This window comes from Callospermophilus lateralis, chromosome 7 (assembly GCF_048772815.1).
Source record: "Callospermophilus lateralis isolate mCalLat2 chromosome 7, mCalLat2.hap1, whole genome shotgun sequence".
Classification (NCBI taxonomy): Eukaryota; Metazoa; Chordata; class Mammalia; order Rodentia; family Sciuridae; genus Callospermophilus; species Callospermophilus lateralis.
The window spans coordinates 106929628-106948211 of record NC_135311.1 but is presented as its reverse complement, the minus strand read 5'-3'; the positions used below and the strand labels follow the sequence as shown (position 1 = coordinate 106948211).

General features: G+C 42.6%; 2 protein-coding genes across 3 annotated transcripts in view; both read right to left on the bottom strand.

The window, feature by feature from the left end:
• The window catches only part of Agbl4 (AGBL carboxypeptidase 4), a 1194123-nt gene that overhangs the window by 206284 nt on the left and 969255 nt on the right, over nucleotides 1-18584 (bottom strand). The gene's annotated exons all lie outside the window — the stretch shown is intronic.
• Bend5 (BEN domain containing 5) overlaps nucleotides 1-18584 on the bottom strand; it is a 46290-nt gene that overhangs the window by 20099 nt on the left and 7607 nt on the right. The window contains exons 2-3 of one of the 2 annotated variants that reach the window (XM_076862787.2): nucleotides 10991-11124; nucleotides 8537-8921 (exon numbers count right to left, since the gene is read on the bottom strand). In XM_076862787.2, coding sequence (XP_076718902.1) covers nucleotides 8537-8921; nucleotides 10991-11124 — 519 coding nt within the window. Of the gene's footprint in view, nucleotides 1-8536; nucleotides 9004-10990; nucleotides 11125-18584 lie in introns of those variants that run through there. The other variant, XM_076862788.1, reaches the window with a different exon arrangement.

Sequence of the window (18584 nt, the reverse complement as noted above, 5' to 3'; positions counted from 1 at the left end):
GTTATGGTAGGGAATGTCACAAGGATGCATCTCACTTCTAGGAGTTCTGAGCCTATGCTCAGCTAGCTGGTGGACACTGATCTGACTTCTTCACTGTGGTTATTCCCCCTCCTCCCATTCAACTATCTGGCCCAGCTAGTATTCTCAGGGCAGCACAAGGCATGTGCAAAGAAGCATGGAAAGCCTTATACATGCTCTTCATGTATGTAATATGGTCTTTGGTCCTGGGCTAGAATTAGTTGGGTTTGGGTGCTAGGGGCTGTGGTGGGAATAAGTGAGATGGATGGTGTAGGGTTGCCCTTGGGTCCTGAAGTGTTGCTGTGGGCAATTGTGAGCACCTTAGGGGAAGAGTTCCGGAGAGGCAGAGTTTGATCATGTGGCTGAAGTCTCCCTGCCATATTAATCCATGACCCTGACCATAGTTGATGCTTCTTTCAGGGCATGAGCCTAGTTCAGAGGAAAATGGCAACTCAGGGGCTTAGACTGTACCCCAGGTTACTCCACTGGGAGAGAGCCCCCATGAACCTCCTGCAGAACGAGGCTACTTCTCCAGTCTCGCTGCACTTGCTACCACACGTTCACTGTGCAGTTCGGCCAGAAATTATCCTGAGTTCCCTGAGTAACCCTGCCTCTCTCACAACTCCAAATCTTGTCCAGACTCTTCGATTGCCTGAGATGCTATTCACTTCCTCTTCATTTGGATAAATCAAACTAAGTCCTTGGTATTCCACTGAGGATGCAACTCTTGACTCTTTGACACTGACAGGATCTTATCTATTCATTTCCCCATGGAAAGCACAGGGCCACAGGAAGAATCCAACAAATGTTTTCTGCATAAAAACATTTCCATATGGCCAGAGCTGTGCAGTGACAGGAGGGGCTGCATTAGATGGCAGCAAGAGAGCATTCTATTCTAGGAGGCCAGTGTATGAGAATGAACTAGGTGGGTCCTGGATGCCTAGAAATTCCCTCCTAACCACCAAGCACCCCTGGGGCAGCAAGAGAGGGTGTGGCCAGCCTCCAGGTCTTGCTGAGTCCTGGCAGCTAGACTGATTCCATCCATCTGCATCCACTAAGTATCAACCTTCTAGTGCTTCACAAAAAACAAAAAACAAAACAACAACAACAACAAAAAAAAACAAATACTCAGATTCCTCACAGCACAGCATGTCCTTTCCTCTCTCTGGGCTCTAGCTTTCCCAACAATAAGAAGGGACTGAAACACTGAATTGGGTTCTCTCTATAGATAATTTCTATGAAAACTCTAGAAATTTTCTGGTGACATCTTGAGGCCATGTAGTCTGGAAAGGTAGAAACTATAAAAAAATGGTGAGCTTTTAAATTAAGCAGGAAATATCCATCTTACAGTGCATAGGTCCTGTAGTCCCCAAACCCACTGCAGCACATGTAGATCTAATTGTGAGGGCAGGTAGAGGAGGGGACGGTGCAGCAGAAGCACAGGGGCTGAGTGACTAATCAAACTTCCTCATACATGGAACAGTGAGATAGGCCTCAGTCTAAAACCTTGTTCTACCATTTCCTGGGTGTGTGGCCTTAGGCAAGTTACCAAATCTCTCTGAACCTATTTCCTCTTCTGATGATCATATCCACCACTGAGGTTGTTTTATATATGAAAAACCCTCAGTATCTGGTCCAAGAGGTGCCAGAAGAGCCAGCTTTTGTCTATATCAAACTCTTTCCCACCTGCATTTTCTAACTAGAAAATCCAGCAGCAAACAAGTCTATAACAAGATGAAACTGAAGGCAAAGACCCATTTTAATGGAGGAGAACATCTCACTCTGGCAAGAGGGGAAAACCTAGTAACTTCCTCTGGGTGTTCTTACTACCTGAGCACTTAGCAAAGAGATAGCCTAGAGACAGATGTCCCTCAATTTCATCCCCATGGCCCCCAGGAAAATGGACTGGGAAGAAAGAAGAAGAAGGATCCTAAATTGTTCAGATATTCTGAAATTGACTTTTAAAATAAAATAAATAAATAAATAAAATGGGATGAACTGTGGCTAATTCTGATTCAGTCAACAGCACAAAACACGTCCTTCAAAATGGAATATGACCAAGATCTTTCAGATAAATGACTGCGCTTATTAGAACTCTTATTGCCATCAAAGCAGAGAAGGTACAGGGGACAGTGAATTGTGGCACTGCTGAGGTGAAAGGCAGACTGTGGGGCTCCCCTCTACAGCGACAATAGGACAACCTGACTGGACTGAGGGGCTCCTGCCTGTCCTCTTCAGCCTCTCTCAAAGCCCAACTTTCCCCCCTGCTCCTGCTCTATGGTGAGAATGATTGAGGGCTGGAAGAGATGGAAAAGGGCTCTGAGATAAACACACCTCAGGAAGAATCCCTGTCAAAAAGGAAACTGAGCCGTAACTGGTGATGTCTCAAAGCAGAGATAAGGTCAAAGGGAGTGATTGAGAATGTGAGATGAGAAGATGAAATTCTGCCCAGGAAAATTGGGGGAGAGAGGGCAGACAATTTTACTAACTACAGACCAGGCATAGTTACAAAATGGACTAGTCAAATACAACTTCTGAGCTTAGAAGGGGAAGTAGGGGTTGGCCAAGGATTATGATGTGGCAGACAGCCACATCTATGTTCTGCTGTTGGATGAGTACCTGTGAAGTGTCAAACACTGTACACACATTATTTCTTGAACATCTTCACGTGACCTTACATCTTAATTTAGAACCTACCAAGTACCTACTATGTGCCAACCTCTGGGAAAACATCTTTACAGCACTTGTTCAGTTAATTCTCTGAAGAACCATATGGTTGGTACTATAATTGACTGTTTTATACACTAAGGCCCAGGAAATTAAGTAACTTGCCCAAGGTAACAAAACAAGAGCCCAGAAGAGTCAGAATTTAAGTCTCCAATACTTCTGACCTCAGGGCTCTTCATCTTCAAGCTGGGTGTCCTGCCTGGGTGTGGTGGGCTTTATGATACCCATTTTACAGAAAACAGAACGAGAAGTGTTAAATTATTTGCTTGAAGTTACACAGGCAATGAATTAAGAGAACTGATATTCAAACCCAAGCAATATCTGTTGCTGAAGCCTCCAGTACAGGGGAAACCCAGCAGGAAGCATTTGGCTGACATTAGCTGCCTTTTCTAAGGCATCATCAGAGATTTGGGCTTAAAGAAGCCAGCTCCAACCACAAAGGATTTTAAAGATCAAAGCTGGTATTTTAACAGACCTTGGACAGACACAGGGCATAAACTCAGAGGGTTACAGAGGTGTTAGCAATCCAGCTCTGAAGAGCCAAGACAGATATGCAGGCCATATGACTTTCTCCTTCTTCAAAAATTTTAACCAGCTTATGATGTAGCCAACAGGGACATTATCTCTTCTTTTCACATTCTCTTCTCTCAAATGGAGATAATAATCCTTACCTGGCCTTGCAAGGCTACTGGACTAGTCCAATGAGATAAAAATGTACAGTGCTATGCACATGTAAATTATTATTATTATTATTATCTGTGCCTCTTCTGGTCAGAATTCATCATTTCTTCCTACATTCCTTGTTAAAATACACACAAAATCTAAAATTATCACCTGCCTCCCTCCTGCAATTACAGCGCTGATTTTATTTTGCCTGGTGTCCTGTGTACAATTGGTGCCGCCATTAGACCTGTGTGTCTCCTGAAAGCAAGGATTATGTCTCCTTCATATTCCTCACAGAGCCCTTTAGCACCTTACCTCAACTAATGTTATCTGACTCACACCAAAAGAAATTACACTATGTAATTGGTACTTATGGTGTTAAAAACTGGTTGGTAGGGGGCGATTCCTAAGCCTTGGTCCTTATCTACTAAGAATACAGAAACTGGCTGAGGAGAAACTGAGAAAGGACCTAGGGATGATTCCACTTTCATGCAACGGTGCTTACCCTCTCCCTGGGTCCCTACTGTTCTGTTTCCCCTCACTCCTAGGAATTCACCGAGGTTGGGTTTCAAAAATATTCACATACTAGCTTCTGAATATTTAAAAAAGGAACCCTGTCTCATTTATTTCTGTATTTCCAGCACCTAACACAGTCTTGGCACAAAGGATATGCTCAATATGTTTGTTGAAGAAAAGAAAGACTAAATGAATGACCAAGGAGGTCAACAAGTGTGTGCACTGTCAATCAGAACACCTTCATGCTCCCCGCATCTGTAGCATTTACTTCTCCAGGGGAGGGTGGGCAGGAAAGGGAAAAAAGGAAAAGCTAAGAGCAATTATTGAACGCTTACAGTATACTGGTGACAGGGCTAAATTCTACATTTGCTTCTTCATTTAATTTTGACATTGTCATAGAATACTTGAGAAAGGACACTCAAGGGACAGGGGCAAGATCCTGAGCCATTAGAAATAGGGCTGTTTCCCATGCTAAGATCATGGAAAAGGAAAATTATGTTCTACAAAAAGAAGACTGCAGAGTCCCACTTAGGGTCTGCAGAGTCATCCCCAAGTGGGTGACAATGAAATCGAAGGGCTAAAGAAGAAGGCCATATGGGTGGGGGTTCAGAGAGAAGCACACTGGACCAGGGAAGGAGGCCCCTGGCAATAGACCAGTGACACTTTCTGAACATGTTTCTTCATTAGCAAAATAAGGGCAACAGCCTACATCCTCTCTCAGTTCTTTCACAGTCCTACGACTCCATGTTGTAGAGCATGACTCCATGTTCTGGTTAAATACATTTTTTAATTTTTGAAAAATAAATAAAAGAAGATTGAATAAATACACAATGAAGAATTAAACCATCTAGTGAAGTCTTTGCAACAACTTCTACCATCTTGCTGTACCCCCACACTTCTGTGTAGGGCTCTACCTTCTGTCTCCAACCTCCTAACCATTTTAACACCTGGCTGCTAAAGGCCAAGCTCCCTACTCCAAGGCCCTCATGAGCCTCAAGAGGCCAGGCCAGGCTCTCCACTCCTTCCCATTTATCACCTGCAGGACCCCACTGTGTGAGGAGTCTACAGTGCTTCTTCTAGACAGGGAGTGTTCCTTTTAAAACTGAGCATCACCTGACCTGATGGTCTCCCTGGTTTCTGAATTTGCCTATTAGGGTATGAGTTATCCAGTATCAAAGTGGAGAAAGGCTTTTGGGCTGGTGCCTCGGTGAGTGGGTAGGTGAAATACTCTTGAACAGACCTCCAAGAGCAATGCTCACGCCAGGCCTAGGGGATGGAAGATGGCAAAGCCCAGCTGCACATCAAGCCAGAATGTGTTCCCTAGAACACACATGGAATTGAGAGTTGATCAAGGGTCTCTCACTCACTTTCTGTCTGCTTTATTTCTTGGTGTTGTTTACAGATCAAGAGCTGGTAGAGTAGGGCTGTCTTCCTAGACTCACCAAGAAAGAGAGCTCCACCTTAAAATGCTAGCCTCTTCTCCACTACTGTTTATTATAAATTTTAATCACGTTTACCTCCATCCCCACCCTCTGCCTACCTTCTGATGTTTTTGATTTCTTTCTATCTCCCAAGTTCCTAGGCTCAGAAAATATTTGGTTGATGCCAGCTGAATAATTGAATAAACACTGAACAAACATATATAACCCCTTTATCTTCTTTTACAGAAAAAGGTCATGAGAGGCAGAAAAGTGAGTTAACCTGTCTATGATCATACAGCAAACTGCTGATTGGGGGAGACAGAGTTAAAAGCCAAACCTGGCCCAGTCTTAGTTCCTCCACTAAATGTCATGGAAAAGGTCCTAACAGTAACTGAGTACCTACCAGAATGCCAGGCACTATGCTATATGTCACAAGGTTGTAAAGAGAAAGTCACATTTTATAGATGAGGATACTGAGGTTCAGAGAAGGGCTCTCTGCTTAGACTGCCCCTCATGCTTCCCCTACTCACTCTAGCCTGGATGAAAAAACTCACCCTTCAAATTTCAGCTTAGAAGTCTTTTTCTTCAGGAAGCCATTCTTCCCTCACCCCAAGAATTTTCTGGGGTCCCTTTTCAGCTATGCCTAGCCCTCTGTGCTTTTGTCTCTATGGTGGCATCTGTGTAATGTGCCATTATTGATTCGGTGTCTGTCTCCCTCACCAAACTCCGGAGCTTCTAAAGGGCAGAGGGCAAGGACTGTATCCCAAATAAACAGAACTCTCATTTACCACTAGGCAAAGAACTGGTATGCAGCACGAGACCAATAAATATTTATAGGAAAGAAGAGGAACAAGGGAAGGAAGAAAGAGAGGAAGGAATGAAAGGTTTCCAAAGCCAGAGTTGGGAAGTAGGGAAGTTGGGATTTGAATCCAGGCCTACCTGGTTCCAAAGATTATACTCTTTCCGTAAAAATATACAGATGCCTCTTATTGATAGAGACCCTTTTATTACTATGACCTTTGTGGATTTTTCTTAGAACTTATATTACCATTCTTCAGTTAATATGTGCTAATCAATAGATGTTAAGCTTTCCAGGCTGGGGACAATGGATGCCCACAACCCTGAGAGCACAGGGTACTGCACATGGTAGGATCTCCAAGCATACTGTGGCTTTAGCTCATCCTGTTGTGATGATATCTGTGACTCAGAACAGGGAAGAGCTAGCCACCCGCCCTCACAGGGATGGCAGAGCCAGGAAAGTCAAGACACAAAAACTATGGCCAGAGTCAGGTCTGTCTACATACTTTAGGATGAAAAAAAGCATATGCTCTTGCTAAATGCAGTGTCTCATTGCCGAGGTTCAGGAGTGGTTTCTAGAGTTTAAACTCAGTTCATGACCATGCAAAACAGGTAGTTTCCCGGGGCGGTGAAATAATGGTGAGGAGAGGTTTTGTTGTTAGTGTGCCTCATCCTCCACCAAGAAGTTCACAAAAGACATAACACATACAGCACAGTGAACATACAAATTATTCACTTGAAGATCAGGAAACATTTTTTTTTTCTCTCTCTGAAAATTTCAGTTCTTTCACCATCCTTCACACCCACTCTAAGATGAACACAGCTTTCTCAAATTTTTCCATTTGTGGTTTCTCTTTGAAATTTTTTTTGAATAAAGAACTTCAATATTTCTGAAGTTACAAATCACTTGTGACCTCCAGTATCATTGTGAACCTTGATGGGCTAAGATTTTGGGGACCATGGTTGAGGTGAAGGCAGCGGTGGGGAGTGGGAAAGTTACTACCCAAGAATCAGGTAATGTAGTCTGAGACACAGCTCTGCCTCCACCTTGCTGAGTAACTCTAGCATGTCCTACTCTAGTCTCCTTCTCTGTCGCAGGTGCATGAAAAGGCCTCTCTCTGACTCCTTGAGCTATTGAGACAATACCTTGGGGACATACTTTAAGAGGCAAAAAGTACCAGCAAGTATAAGGCAGGTAAAAGCACAATTATCTAAACAAATAAAAAAGGAAAGGAGCTTTGCACATAAATATATTACCTAGATCATGGAAATCTACTTGAATGAAGTATTTGATTTAAACTTTGAGAACAGACCTGTGTTTCTGGACTAGATTACTCCCCTTTTCAAGCAAAGCACCCTGACTGGGGTTAATTATTGTCTTCAGGGGCCATGGAGGCTATGCAGTTGTGTTACAGTGATCTTCTCAGTATGGACTGCTCTCTGCCCTTCACAGTTGTGGATTCTTGTATTCTGAAGGAGCTTTTCTGTCTTGTCCTCTCTGGTAAGCACACATTTCTCCCTATTGTCAAGGCTGCTACCTTTCAGATTTCCCCTCCTTCCTGCTTCTAAATCACTTCAGATGAAAAAAACCTAAAAGCTTGGTTAGTTGGAATCTGGTACAATATAAAAAGGCTATTAAGTCCTTCTATGAGCAAACCAAAGGAATTTTATACATCTTTCTAGTCATGTACCTCCCTGCTCAAAAGCTTTTCAGTACTTTCCATTCCTGCACAATGGAGTCTAAGCCACCCAGATTTCAAGGCCTTCTACCATCCACACTCAGAGCACATCTGCAGTACCCTTTTTAGTACAGTCTAGGTGTTTTCCCATACTCATGTGTACTGCCCTTGGCCTCCTCCTGTGCCTTGAAATAGTGCCCACCTTCAAGAATAGTGCCCACCTGTCCAAGGCCCAGTTCCTTCCTGAAGTTCTCCTCATGCCCTCAGTTACAAATAACCACTCCACACCCTGAACTTCCAGCATCCCTTCTGTGGCCTCAATTACTTTCTGACTAACTAGAATATAACGATCATGTCTAGTTCTCTTTACTGACCTGAGACCTCTTTGGAGAGGGATTTTATAATGCCTGGCAATGCCTCTTGCTAAAAGAATGCATAAATTAGCAGTAACAAATGTTTTGTCAGCCTCTATTCTCTAAGTCACATTCCCCAGTGTTCCCATCACAGTGTGCCCACTGCTGCATCCATGAGCTCCTATCAGATATACTGAGAGAGGGAAGTGACTTGTCCTTAGGGAACTGCAGAGCCCGGTCTCTGTCCCTCCCTGGCTTCTGCCCCTTGCCTTGGCCTGTCTCTCTGTTTAGCCCTCCTGGAAGAGGAGCCGAAAAAAAATGTCCCCATTTGGAGTGGTAGGTGGTCTGCTGGGGCACTCACCACTGCCAAGCCGTAGGAGCAACACATCCTGGAGCCTCCGGTTGAGGTCGCGGAGCTCCTTCATTTCAGACACGAGTGCCCCATACTCCTTGAGCTTCTTGGCCTGCTGCACCAGCTGCCTCCGAGTCCTCTCCAGCTCCTGCTGGAGGTGGCGCATCTCCTCCTGTTGCTGCTGGTAGTTGCGCAGCAACTCTTCATACAGAGCCCGGGGCACAACAGCATCCTCTAGACTGTCCATGTCCTCTGTGCCTGGGGAGGCCTCCACGAAGACCTCCTCAGGGCAAGTGCTGTGGCCCAGGCTCAGGCCGTTCTGCTTCTCTAGCCGAGCCACCACTGCCTCGATGCTCTTGTGCGCCACTTCGCTCGGCTTCCGCCCCTCAGGTCTCTGTGTAGGACAACGAGAATCAGTTCAGGCAAGGGCAGCTGGGACTTTCTTGGACTGCAGCTCAATATTTCCCCAGACAATCCTAGAATCACAGAACCACAGAACATCAGTGTTTGTAGACAGCTGTGTAAACACTCAGTAAAAGCCCTTCATTTTACAAGTGGGAAAACGGAGGTCCAGAGTGTGGAAGGGGCTTGCCCAAAGTCATATGGTCAGTTGGTGGCAAAACCAAGGCTCTGGTTTCCCAGGCCAGCACTTTTTCCATTCCAGCACTCTGCCTCTTGGATGTATATACCATGGCCACCCTTCCAAATTCCCCAGCTCCCCACATCCACGATGCCTAGGCAGTCACTTGCTCTTGAGGGGTGATCAATATATATTTGCAAAGAATTAGGGAAAAAGCAGGACAGGCCTCACCATCACAGGGGAATGACACTCAAATCTCTTCCACAACAACATAAGAAAATAAAAAAGGCCACTCTACCAATGTAACCTTTTCAAGAATGCTTTATTTGGTAAGAATGTTAAAAACTCTAATCCACTTTAATATAGGACAGTAAAAATGTCTTATTTTCTGTTTCTCCACTGCCTACTCACTCAGAATTGGCACTTGGCAGGATCTTGTTAAATGTTTACTCAACTGAAAACTTCAAAGAATGCTAGTATTGGAGGGTACTCAGTTTCCCTCACTTTACAGATGAGGAAATTGAGGCCCAGAGATGGGAATAACCACACTCAGTATCACATGGTGAGTTAAAGAACAGAGTTAGAACCAGCATTTGTACTGAATTTCCTACAAGGCTCCTTCCCCCACATCTATCAGCCTCTCCCTCATCAAGACAGTGGGTTCAGAGGGGAATGTTCACTTAGAAGAGGATTACCCATGACTATCCAGGGTTGGGGACTTAGCTGCCTGAGGAAATTCCTGCTCAAGGAGACAAAGCTTGCACTGAGGGAACTGGGAGTTACAGGACCAGCTGAACTCTTCACCCAGGGCTGGAGGTTAGGAGCTCTCCTGACTGAGGGCATGTGTGGGAGGTGCAGACAACTGAGGACACAAGATTCTGGACAACTTAACTACCTTGGGCAGGCCTATCTTAACCTTTCACTGAGTTTTGGGAAATTAAAGGGAAACAAAACAAAACAAAGCCATGACTATGAGATTGAGTAACAGGATGAAATACTATGTCCTTTTATCTGCAGTGATAAAGTACTCCTAGTATAGATGATTTTAGCAGCTTAAATTGTAATGATCACTTACACATCGCTATACCCTGAGACCCTGGGTCTAGGGTCTAGCTAATCTCTGGGTAATCTGCATGACCTAAGGGGCCACAGCAGAGGTGCCACAAGTGGCATGAATTGAACTCAACATCATATTTTGCAGTAGGCCTTTGGAACAGCCTTGACCTTCTGTACCAAATCAGATCATGTTCAATGCAGAAGTCACCCTTTTTCCTTCTTTTCCCTCTCCCTTCCTCTGGGATACTCACTGCACAAAACAAAACAGCTAGCTTGCTGAACAAAATTTCTAGCAGGTGTTCAAAGTGAAGGCAGCAGGAGGCCAAATGGGGCCTATAGCAAGGAAATGCCACCTCATGTAAAAGTCTTCATCCAAACCAGGGTCCCATAAATGCCCTCTGTGGTCCTTGCTAACATCTTTTCACAATGAGTCCACCCTTAGCTATTTGGGCCATCTGAGAGAGACTAGCTCTAAACTGCTGCTCAAGACCAAGAGCTTCTTAATGTTCCTGGAACTCAGCAGTGACCTCTCCAGAGCTGTGATCAGGAAGAAACACATTGTTCCAAACCCCTAGCAGCGATGACACTGCACAGACTGTGCAAACGGGACTGTGCTTGGTGGCACAGCATAAATCAGGGCTCCCTGGAAAGTGGGCCAGCGAGGCAAATGCACATTAGCTGTCCCAAGTCTCCTCCACCCTGAAAAAATCTTGAACTATGACACCAGGGGACATTTATGTGGGGAAGGAGGCCAGATTAAAATTCTTTAGCTATGAGAAATATAAAAATGTCCCACATACTTCTAAGAAGAGCAAAGATTTTGTTACCTTGATGTGTCTAAGTTGTAAATCTTCTTCCCCATAATCTTTAACCTCCCCATCTTCTTCTATGTGATTGAGGGAAAGTTTGGGGATTTTTATTTTCTTCTGCATCACACTGTTTTCAAGGTCAGATTTGTCTTCTAAAATGCATATCAAGAGAACAACGTTAATCATGAATCAAAATGGTTAAAAAGCCCCAAACCTCAAATTCTAGAAAATGACTGAGGCCAGACCAGTTAAAAAAGAAAAGTATTATTGCCCTGCATGCACAGATCCTGAGATTAAGAAGCAGGGCAGATCCACCTCTAGGATGGAGGGTATTTGCTAAAAACACTGTCACAAAAAGTGCTGAAACAGCACCCAAATGAATTCACTTAGGGGTCAAAGTTCAACTTAGAGGGTAGGCTTTATGGAATTCTAGACTCTTGGAATTGGACAGCCACTAAACTGTCATCTGGTCTGAATTTAACTGGTATATGAACCCCCTCAATAATACAGATCTTTATAAGCCAAGTATCTTCCCAGGAAAACCTGTTGGGTTTCTGCCAGCTCAGACAACAGTGGCACAAGAGGGATAATATCCCTTTAAAGGTAAGGTCTAAGCTGGAAGGGCATGGAACTCCCCACAGTCCTGACGCAAGACAGGCTAAGTAAGGTAGATATGGGAAGAGTAATGAGTAACAATTACTGCCTTTTTAATTGTATTAAATCATAGAAGGAGGAATTTCAGTAACCAACTGGTCCAACTCTCATTTCACAGATGAGGAAACTCAAACCCAAAACATGGGTAAGGCCTGCCCAAAGCGCAGGTCTGAGGAACAGCCAGGAATGGAAAACTTCCAATGTGCTTAAAACATGTACTGAAGTGTGCTACAAACTGTAAAGTGCTACATCAATACAAAACAATATGATTTCTCCTCACTCTCTCATTGTTTAAGTGCAACCTCAGAGAATCTGTAAGAGTTTTGTTTTGTTTTGTTTCTGTACAGATTTCAAACTATACTTCCCAGATCTGTCTCTCACGGGAGATGTCAAAAGTAAAAGTTCAAATGCTAGGGCTCCAGAGATAGAAATCTGAACCCACTCTGGAATTGGCCCCCTGTGGTAAAATAGTTTGTGTTCTGGGCTTGAATTGAGAACCATTGTTTCTTACACTCCCCAAAGACTGCCACTGTTGTACTTTAAGTGCAGTCTCTAGCATGTTACCCAAAGCATGATACATCCCGTAGTTGGTTAAATCCAGTCTCCAAGGGTCTTCATGCATGAATGTGTTTGTCTGTGTTAAGATGGCCTTACACCTCACCCAGGCCATGGTGGGTGAGGCGTAAGGCCATCTCCTTACAACTTGTTAGTAAAGCTGAGAAGGATGCTTATTAATGAATGTACTCAAATGCTAAGTCTTTCCAACTGGTCTTAGGAATGGAGGCCCAGATTATCAAAGGTGGGACTTGAGTCAGAAACACCTATTTGGCCCTCAGCCATTCCATGACAGGGGAAGGAAAGGCGAGCAAGATCTTAGTCTCCAAGCTCAGGCCTCTCCTCCATAACCAAAGTTTTAGGGATGACAGCAGGAAAGTCACACAATTCACCAAACTATGCTGTCACCCTAGGCACTCAAAGAATGGGACATTATACTTGGTATTATCAATGTACCTAAATCATTTTATCACTTTAAGAATAAGGTGAAAAAGATTTAATTTCAAAAACAAAGAAATGACTTAAGCAGGGTATGAGTATAAAGGAAATACCCAGGAAAAAAGAGGTGGCCTTATTAAATAACCTCCTACTGATAAAAATAACCCTTCCCACAGACCAGAGGAATAATCCTTGGGTTCTGTTCTCACAAGAATGACCTGTTCTTATTCACTTTGTAGCTATAATATACATCCAATGGGTTAGGCCTGAATAACAGTGGGGACTTGGGCATTTCCAAAAGAGCAATAGCTTCTCTCCTACAAATAATTGCTGATTCTTTCTAAGGTTAGAAAAAAAGATCTAAAATATAAAACTTAAAGGAAGTATTTCAAATGAAATTATCTTGACATGGTGTGCACACAGTGTGTGTGTGAGCATGCGCGCATGCACACACATGTAGAAGAGAGCAGACGAGAGGGTGGTACTAGGACTTTTGATAATGTGTTGGAGGCAGAGCTCCTGAGCTAGCTTTCAGTTTGACAAGTTCAATGGAGAAAGTTTAAGATGCAACCACCAAACTGGAAATGACAAGCTGTGCTTTACTTTCCTAAGCTGAAAGTGTGTAGCTCAATATTGTGTTGGTGTGGATTTTGTACAGAGAAGGAGTCATTTAGACTTACAAAACTAGGTGATATTTGGATAGAGAACAATCCTCAGATCACCTCCTTCAACTCTTTCAAAATGCAGATTAAAAAATAAATGGGTTTCCAAATGGTGAAGTCTCTGCATACATCCATGTATCAATCAGGCCCAGGGATAAAGGAGGAGCAGATCACATGAAGTCCCCACCCTGGACAGTTCACCATTATGCAAGGTCAGAAATTATCAGCATTAACATGAATATATGAGAACCTCAACAATGTAACCCAGGTCTAGAGCTTTTCCTCCTATGTGTCAGCATAACACTTATTGAAAATTTATACTCTGTAAAACCAAGGCTAGGTTCTGGGGACATAGGTGAATGAGCATCCAGATGCAGAAACAAAATAGTTCATGAGGAGCTAACCCGAGAATTCCAACATGGAGATGAATATGGAGGAATAACAGCTATAGGATTTCAGGAGCAAGAGAGACCACTTCAGGTGTAACCATGGAAGGTTTTTGAGAGGAGGTGGCATCTGAACTAGATCCCTTACTTCTGAACGATCCTGGGTAAATTAACTTTACTTCTATGAGCCCATTTCCTCATCTGTGACTTGAAGTAAATAATTCCTACTCACAGAATGCTGTGAGGATAATCAATTCCATGTTAAGAACCTGAGAAGAATTATTTGCACTTGAAGAGCCCATCAACGTGAAAGGATAACCACTTAAGGACAATGAAAATGTAGACCACACAAGGTGGGGGAAAAATAGGGATCATAAAAGTTAGGAAAATACTTTAATCGAACCACAAGAGATGGTTCAGCTATAGACAAGAGGGAGAGGTAAGGGAAGAAGGTAAGGTGGTTGGGGGAAGAGAAGAAATCGCCTTGAGTGTCAACTTAAGAATTGCTGAGGGTCAGTCTGCAAGTTGTGGAAAGAACTAGAAGTCAGACAACCGGCATTCTAGGTCCATTTCCACCACTTCATAGGTGTGAGAACTCAAGTAAGCTGCGCTCTTCTTGTCTGTCATTTTTCTCTTCATGGGAGTATAATTCATTCCCACCAGTTATACTCGAGGCTCCATGCTCTTGTTTGCATCTGGAATGCCCTCCTCTTTCACTGTCTGCTTGAAAAACTGCCCAGCCTCCACTCATCTCCTCCTTTCTTCTCAAAGGTCCCATTACACACTATAGATGCTTTCTTCCATAGTCTATTATCTCACTCTGCTGCAATTACCTCCTTAGAGGTCCCCCTTCCCTCTAGAGTGTTAGTATCCTCTAGTGGGCCAACATTATAGGACTAGCCACACAATAGGGACTCATCAAACAAAAATGCTTAATGAAAAAATAACTTTAAAAAGGACACTTCATGTGCTTACTTCAAGTAAGCACATGAAGCGATAATCAACATCATCAGCCATTAGGAAAATGTCAACCAAAACTACAAGAAGATATCATTTTATACTCAGGATGGCTACAATTGGGAAAAATGGGAGAAGTGAAGAAAAAACAAGTATTGGGGAGGATGTGTAGAAATTGGAACCCTCAAACATTTCTGGTAGATGTGTGAAATGGGGCAATCATTGTGGAAAATAGTTTGGCAGTTGCTCAAAAATTTAAACATAGAATATTCTGTGTTTAATATGACCCAGCAATTCCACTCCTAGGTATGTACTCTAGAGAAATGAAAATGTGCTCCCACACATAAACTTGTACGTGTACATTCAGAGAAGCATTGTTCAAAATACCTGAATGGCAGAAACAACCCAAATGTCGAGCAACTTGTCAACTGATAAACGAAGTATGGTATATCCATACAACAGATATATTACTCAGCCATAAAAAGAAATGACACACTAATTCATGCTATAATATGGATGAATCTTGAAAATATGACACTAAGTAAAAGAAGTTAGACATAAAAGTCATTTATTTGATGACTCCATTTATATTAAACATTCGGAATAGGCAAATCCATAGAGACAGAAATTAGTAGTTGCCAAGTACACGGGGAAGGTGCCAACGGGAAGTGACTGCTTAATGGGTAACAGGGATTTCTTTTTGGATGATGAAATGTCCTGGAATTAAGTAATGGTGAGAGTTGCAGAATATTATGAGTACAATAAGAAACAATGCATTGCACATACTTTAAAATGGTTAAAGTGTTGGATTTTATGTTTTATTAAAAGTACTTCAACTATAAAATAGGCTACTGTTTGTGGAATGTCTATTATGTACAAGATGCTATTGTATGGCTCTTCACACGTATCACTATAACTCACAATAACCCTGCAAGAAGGCATCATTAGTCACTTTTTTTTTTCAAAAAGGAAGAAATGAATCTCAAAGAAATAAAATCCTTATCTGAAGTTACCCAGCAGGGAAGGGGCAGAGCCAAGATTTGATGAAGATCTCTCTGCCTCTATAAGCTAAGCTCCATCTCCTCTAAACACATGCCTAGAACATTCAGCCAGAATAAATACTGAATGAATGAGTGAGTGATGGCTATAGATACATCTACATTCCTCAGTCTGAAGCTTAAAGTAGAAGCCTACTTTACTCTTTCTTGCTAGATACTCTGTCTTCAAGGAGTTTTCAGAAAGCAGTAATCATTGCCAGACACAGCAGAAACTGGTGGTAGCCAGGCCTCAGAGCTTGACTGGGTTCTTTGAAAAGTAATCTGAATAGTCCACTATACTCAGAAGTGACAGGAGTGAACTCAGGAAAGGGACAGAAGGAAATAGTACCTCCTACCACACACCACTTGATTTGGATCTCCACCATCTTGATGCTTGGCCAAAGGGGATGTTGAGATTTCACTGAGAGCCACCTCATGGCCCCATTATTCTGTTCTTCAGTCTTCTTCATGAGCCATGTTTCCTGCATGAGGGTTCTGAAGACCTAAGGCCTCTGCTCTTCCATTTCTGAAGGTCATGAATGGTTACTGGGCCCTTGTTTGAGGTTAAGCATTATGCTAAGTGGTCTTTGAGTTTGGGGCCCTAACAACTCAGTACATGCCAAGAATCTGAACCAGAATACAAGGTTTGACTTCTGGGAGATGCTGGCTCACACAAGGCCAACCTTATCTCTAAGCCTTCCTAACCCCCCTCCTAAGTTGAAGGTAGATATCTCACATCCACATTTAATCCATAGAAAAATAGTATTTAACAAAAAGTAGAAAAAAATGGTTGGGAGAAGGATGCCCAGAATCTAATAAAAACAACCTAGGCTTTTGAATCAAGTGGCCTCAGAGAGTTTAGAACTCTGGCTCTGACTGCAGGAGGGAACTTAGTTAGGCAAGCAAATGAAGCTGTCCAAGTCTCCTATTTATTATCAGTAAAGTGGGATAAAGAAATGTTTCTAGTTGGTCTGGTGGCACATGTTTGCAATCCCAGTGGCTTGGGAGGCTGAGGCAGGAGGATCATGAATTCAAAGCCAGCCTCAGAAATTTAATGAGGCCCTAAGCAACTCTGTGAGACCCTGTCTTCAAATAAAACACAAAAAGGGGCTAGGGATGTGGCTCAGTGGTTGAGTGCCCCTGAGTTCAATCCCCAGTACAAAAAAAAAAAAAAAAAAAGAAATGTTTTCCAAAGAATTAGCACATGTAAAGCACCAAGCTCGGTGTCCTCCTTGTAATAGATGTCAATAAACAGCGGCAGGGAGCTACCCCTGTGGGTTATGTGTTTGGCTTCTGTCCCACAGCAAAGAGAACCACTGTAGGTATCTGACACAGATTGAGACATGATGAAAGAGATGTTTTAGGAAGATTTATGTGGCAGTGGCAAGAAAGATGGATGGGGTATGAGGAAGAGACCCAACATAGGGCGACAAGGAGCTATAACTCTTGACTGGTCACATTTATGAAGGTGAACAGTGGTGTGGATCATCTAAGACAGCAAATATTTCATGTGGCATTTTAATGTGACTTTGGAATATGTTTCTGGCTGTGACTTCCTAGAAACCAAAGAAGAAACTCGCAGTTGACTGAGAGGGATGAAGAAGTTCTCTGATCAACTTGCCTTTTCACTTGTTTCAAACTTAAAGCCAAAGAATCAGTTTTAGTGCAAACAGAAATAAATATGTAGCCTCTGAAGAGACAACTTTCACCATGCTAATTTTCTGACTCTCTTGTCTCTAGGGCAGGAAAAGCCACCAAGGATTTGAGCATTATCTGTCCCCTCCTTTCTCACTCCTATGATGTAGGCCAGCTACATTTATCCTTTCAACAAATGTTGAGCAAGTACCTACCATGTGCCAAGTTCTGTGCCAAATTCTTTATGAATATTACTATATTCAATTCCCACAGTTAATGTATTAAAGCAGGAACTGAGGTGGCTTTCCTATGACATAAACTGCAGGGGTACAATTTCAAACCAAGTCTACTTGACACCTAGACCTGTTCCTAATTAGCTACCTAATTAGCCTATAGGAAAAAATAAAAATTATCAAGTTGTAACTTTTTCAATGCAACTAAAAGGCCCATATTGGCTGTACTGATATAATTTTCAAAGTATCTGCCTTTCTCAAAAATTTTCCTACACCCTCAGAGGATGCTGTGATGAATTCCCAAACTGAACTAAACATTATGTAAAGTAGGACTCACACCTGACTCCTGAATTACAAAGCTTATCAAGGCCACCAAGCTCTAAATAGTCTCCCAATATAGTCAGTCTCTATTCAAAGCCAAAAAGAAATTTTTTTTTTTTTTAAATATGGTGAAGATATGCTCTTCAAAAACACAACAGGACTTGGTATTTGGTATTAATCTGAGAGGCACAAACATCTCATTAAACTTATCACTGGGGGAAAAGTGGAGGCATGGTAAAGAGCAAAAGGTATTTTAGAAAACCGAGGCACGTGCTTAGGAAACCCATGCAAGTTTGTGTTCAAAAGTGAAAAATCTGTAATATACAGTAAAAATGGGAGAAATGTTTTCCTGATTCCCATTTTACATATAATCAAGCTGGATAATTAAAATAATCAAATGTCTGTTAGCTAGGATGAGATCCTAAAAGGCTAAACATAAAATGTTTAACAAAGGTTCTGTCTTGTTTTATAAATATGTATATAGAAGTTTAAAGTTTTCATCTGCACAAAAACTCTGTGAAGTCTGATGTTTGCATTAAAAACAGATATAGCACAGGAAAGACAGGCACAATGCATTCTCTGGCCTATGGTGTTTATTTTTATAAAATCCAAAGCAGACAGAATTCTCAAGTTTCATGCATAATATCCAGCCAAGACAACAAAAAGAAGCGTACCCTGCTGTGGGGTACCGGGAAGAAATCAGGAGACACTGGATTGAGGCCTGGCTCTCACTG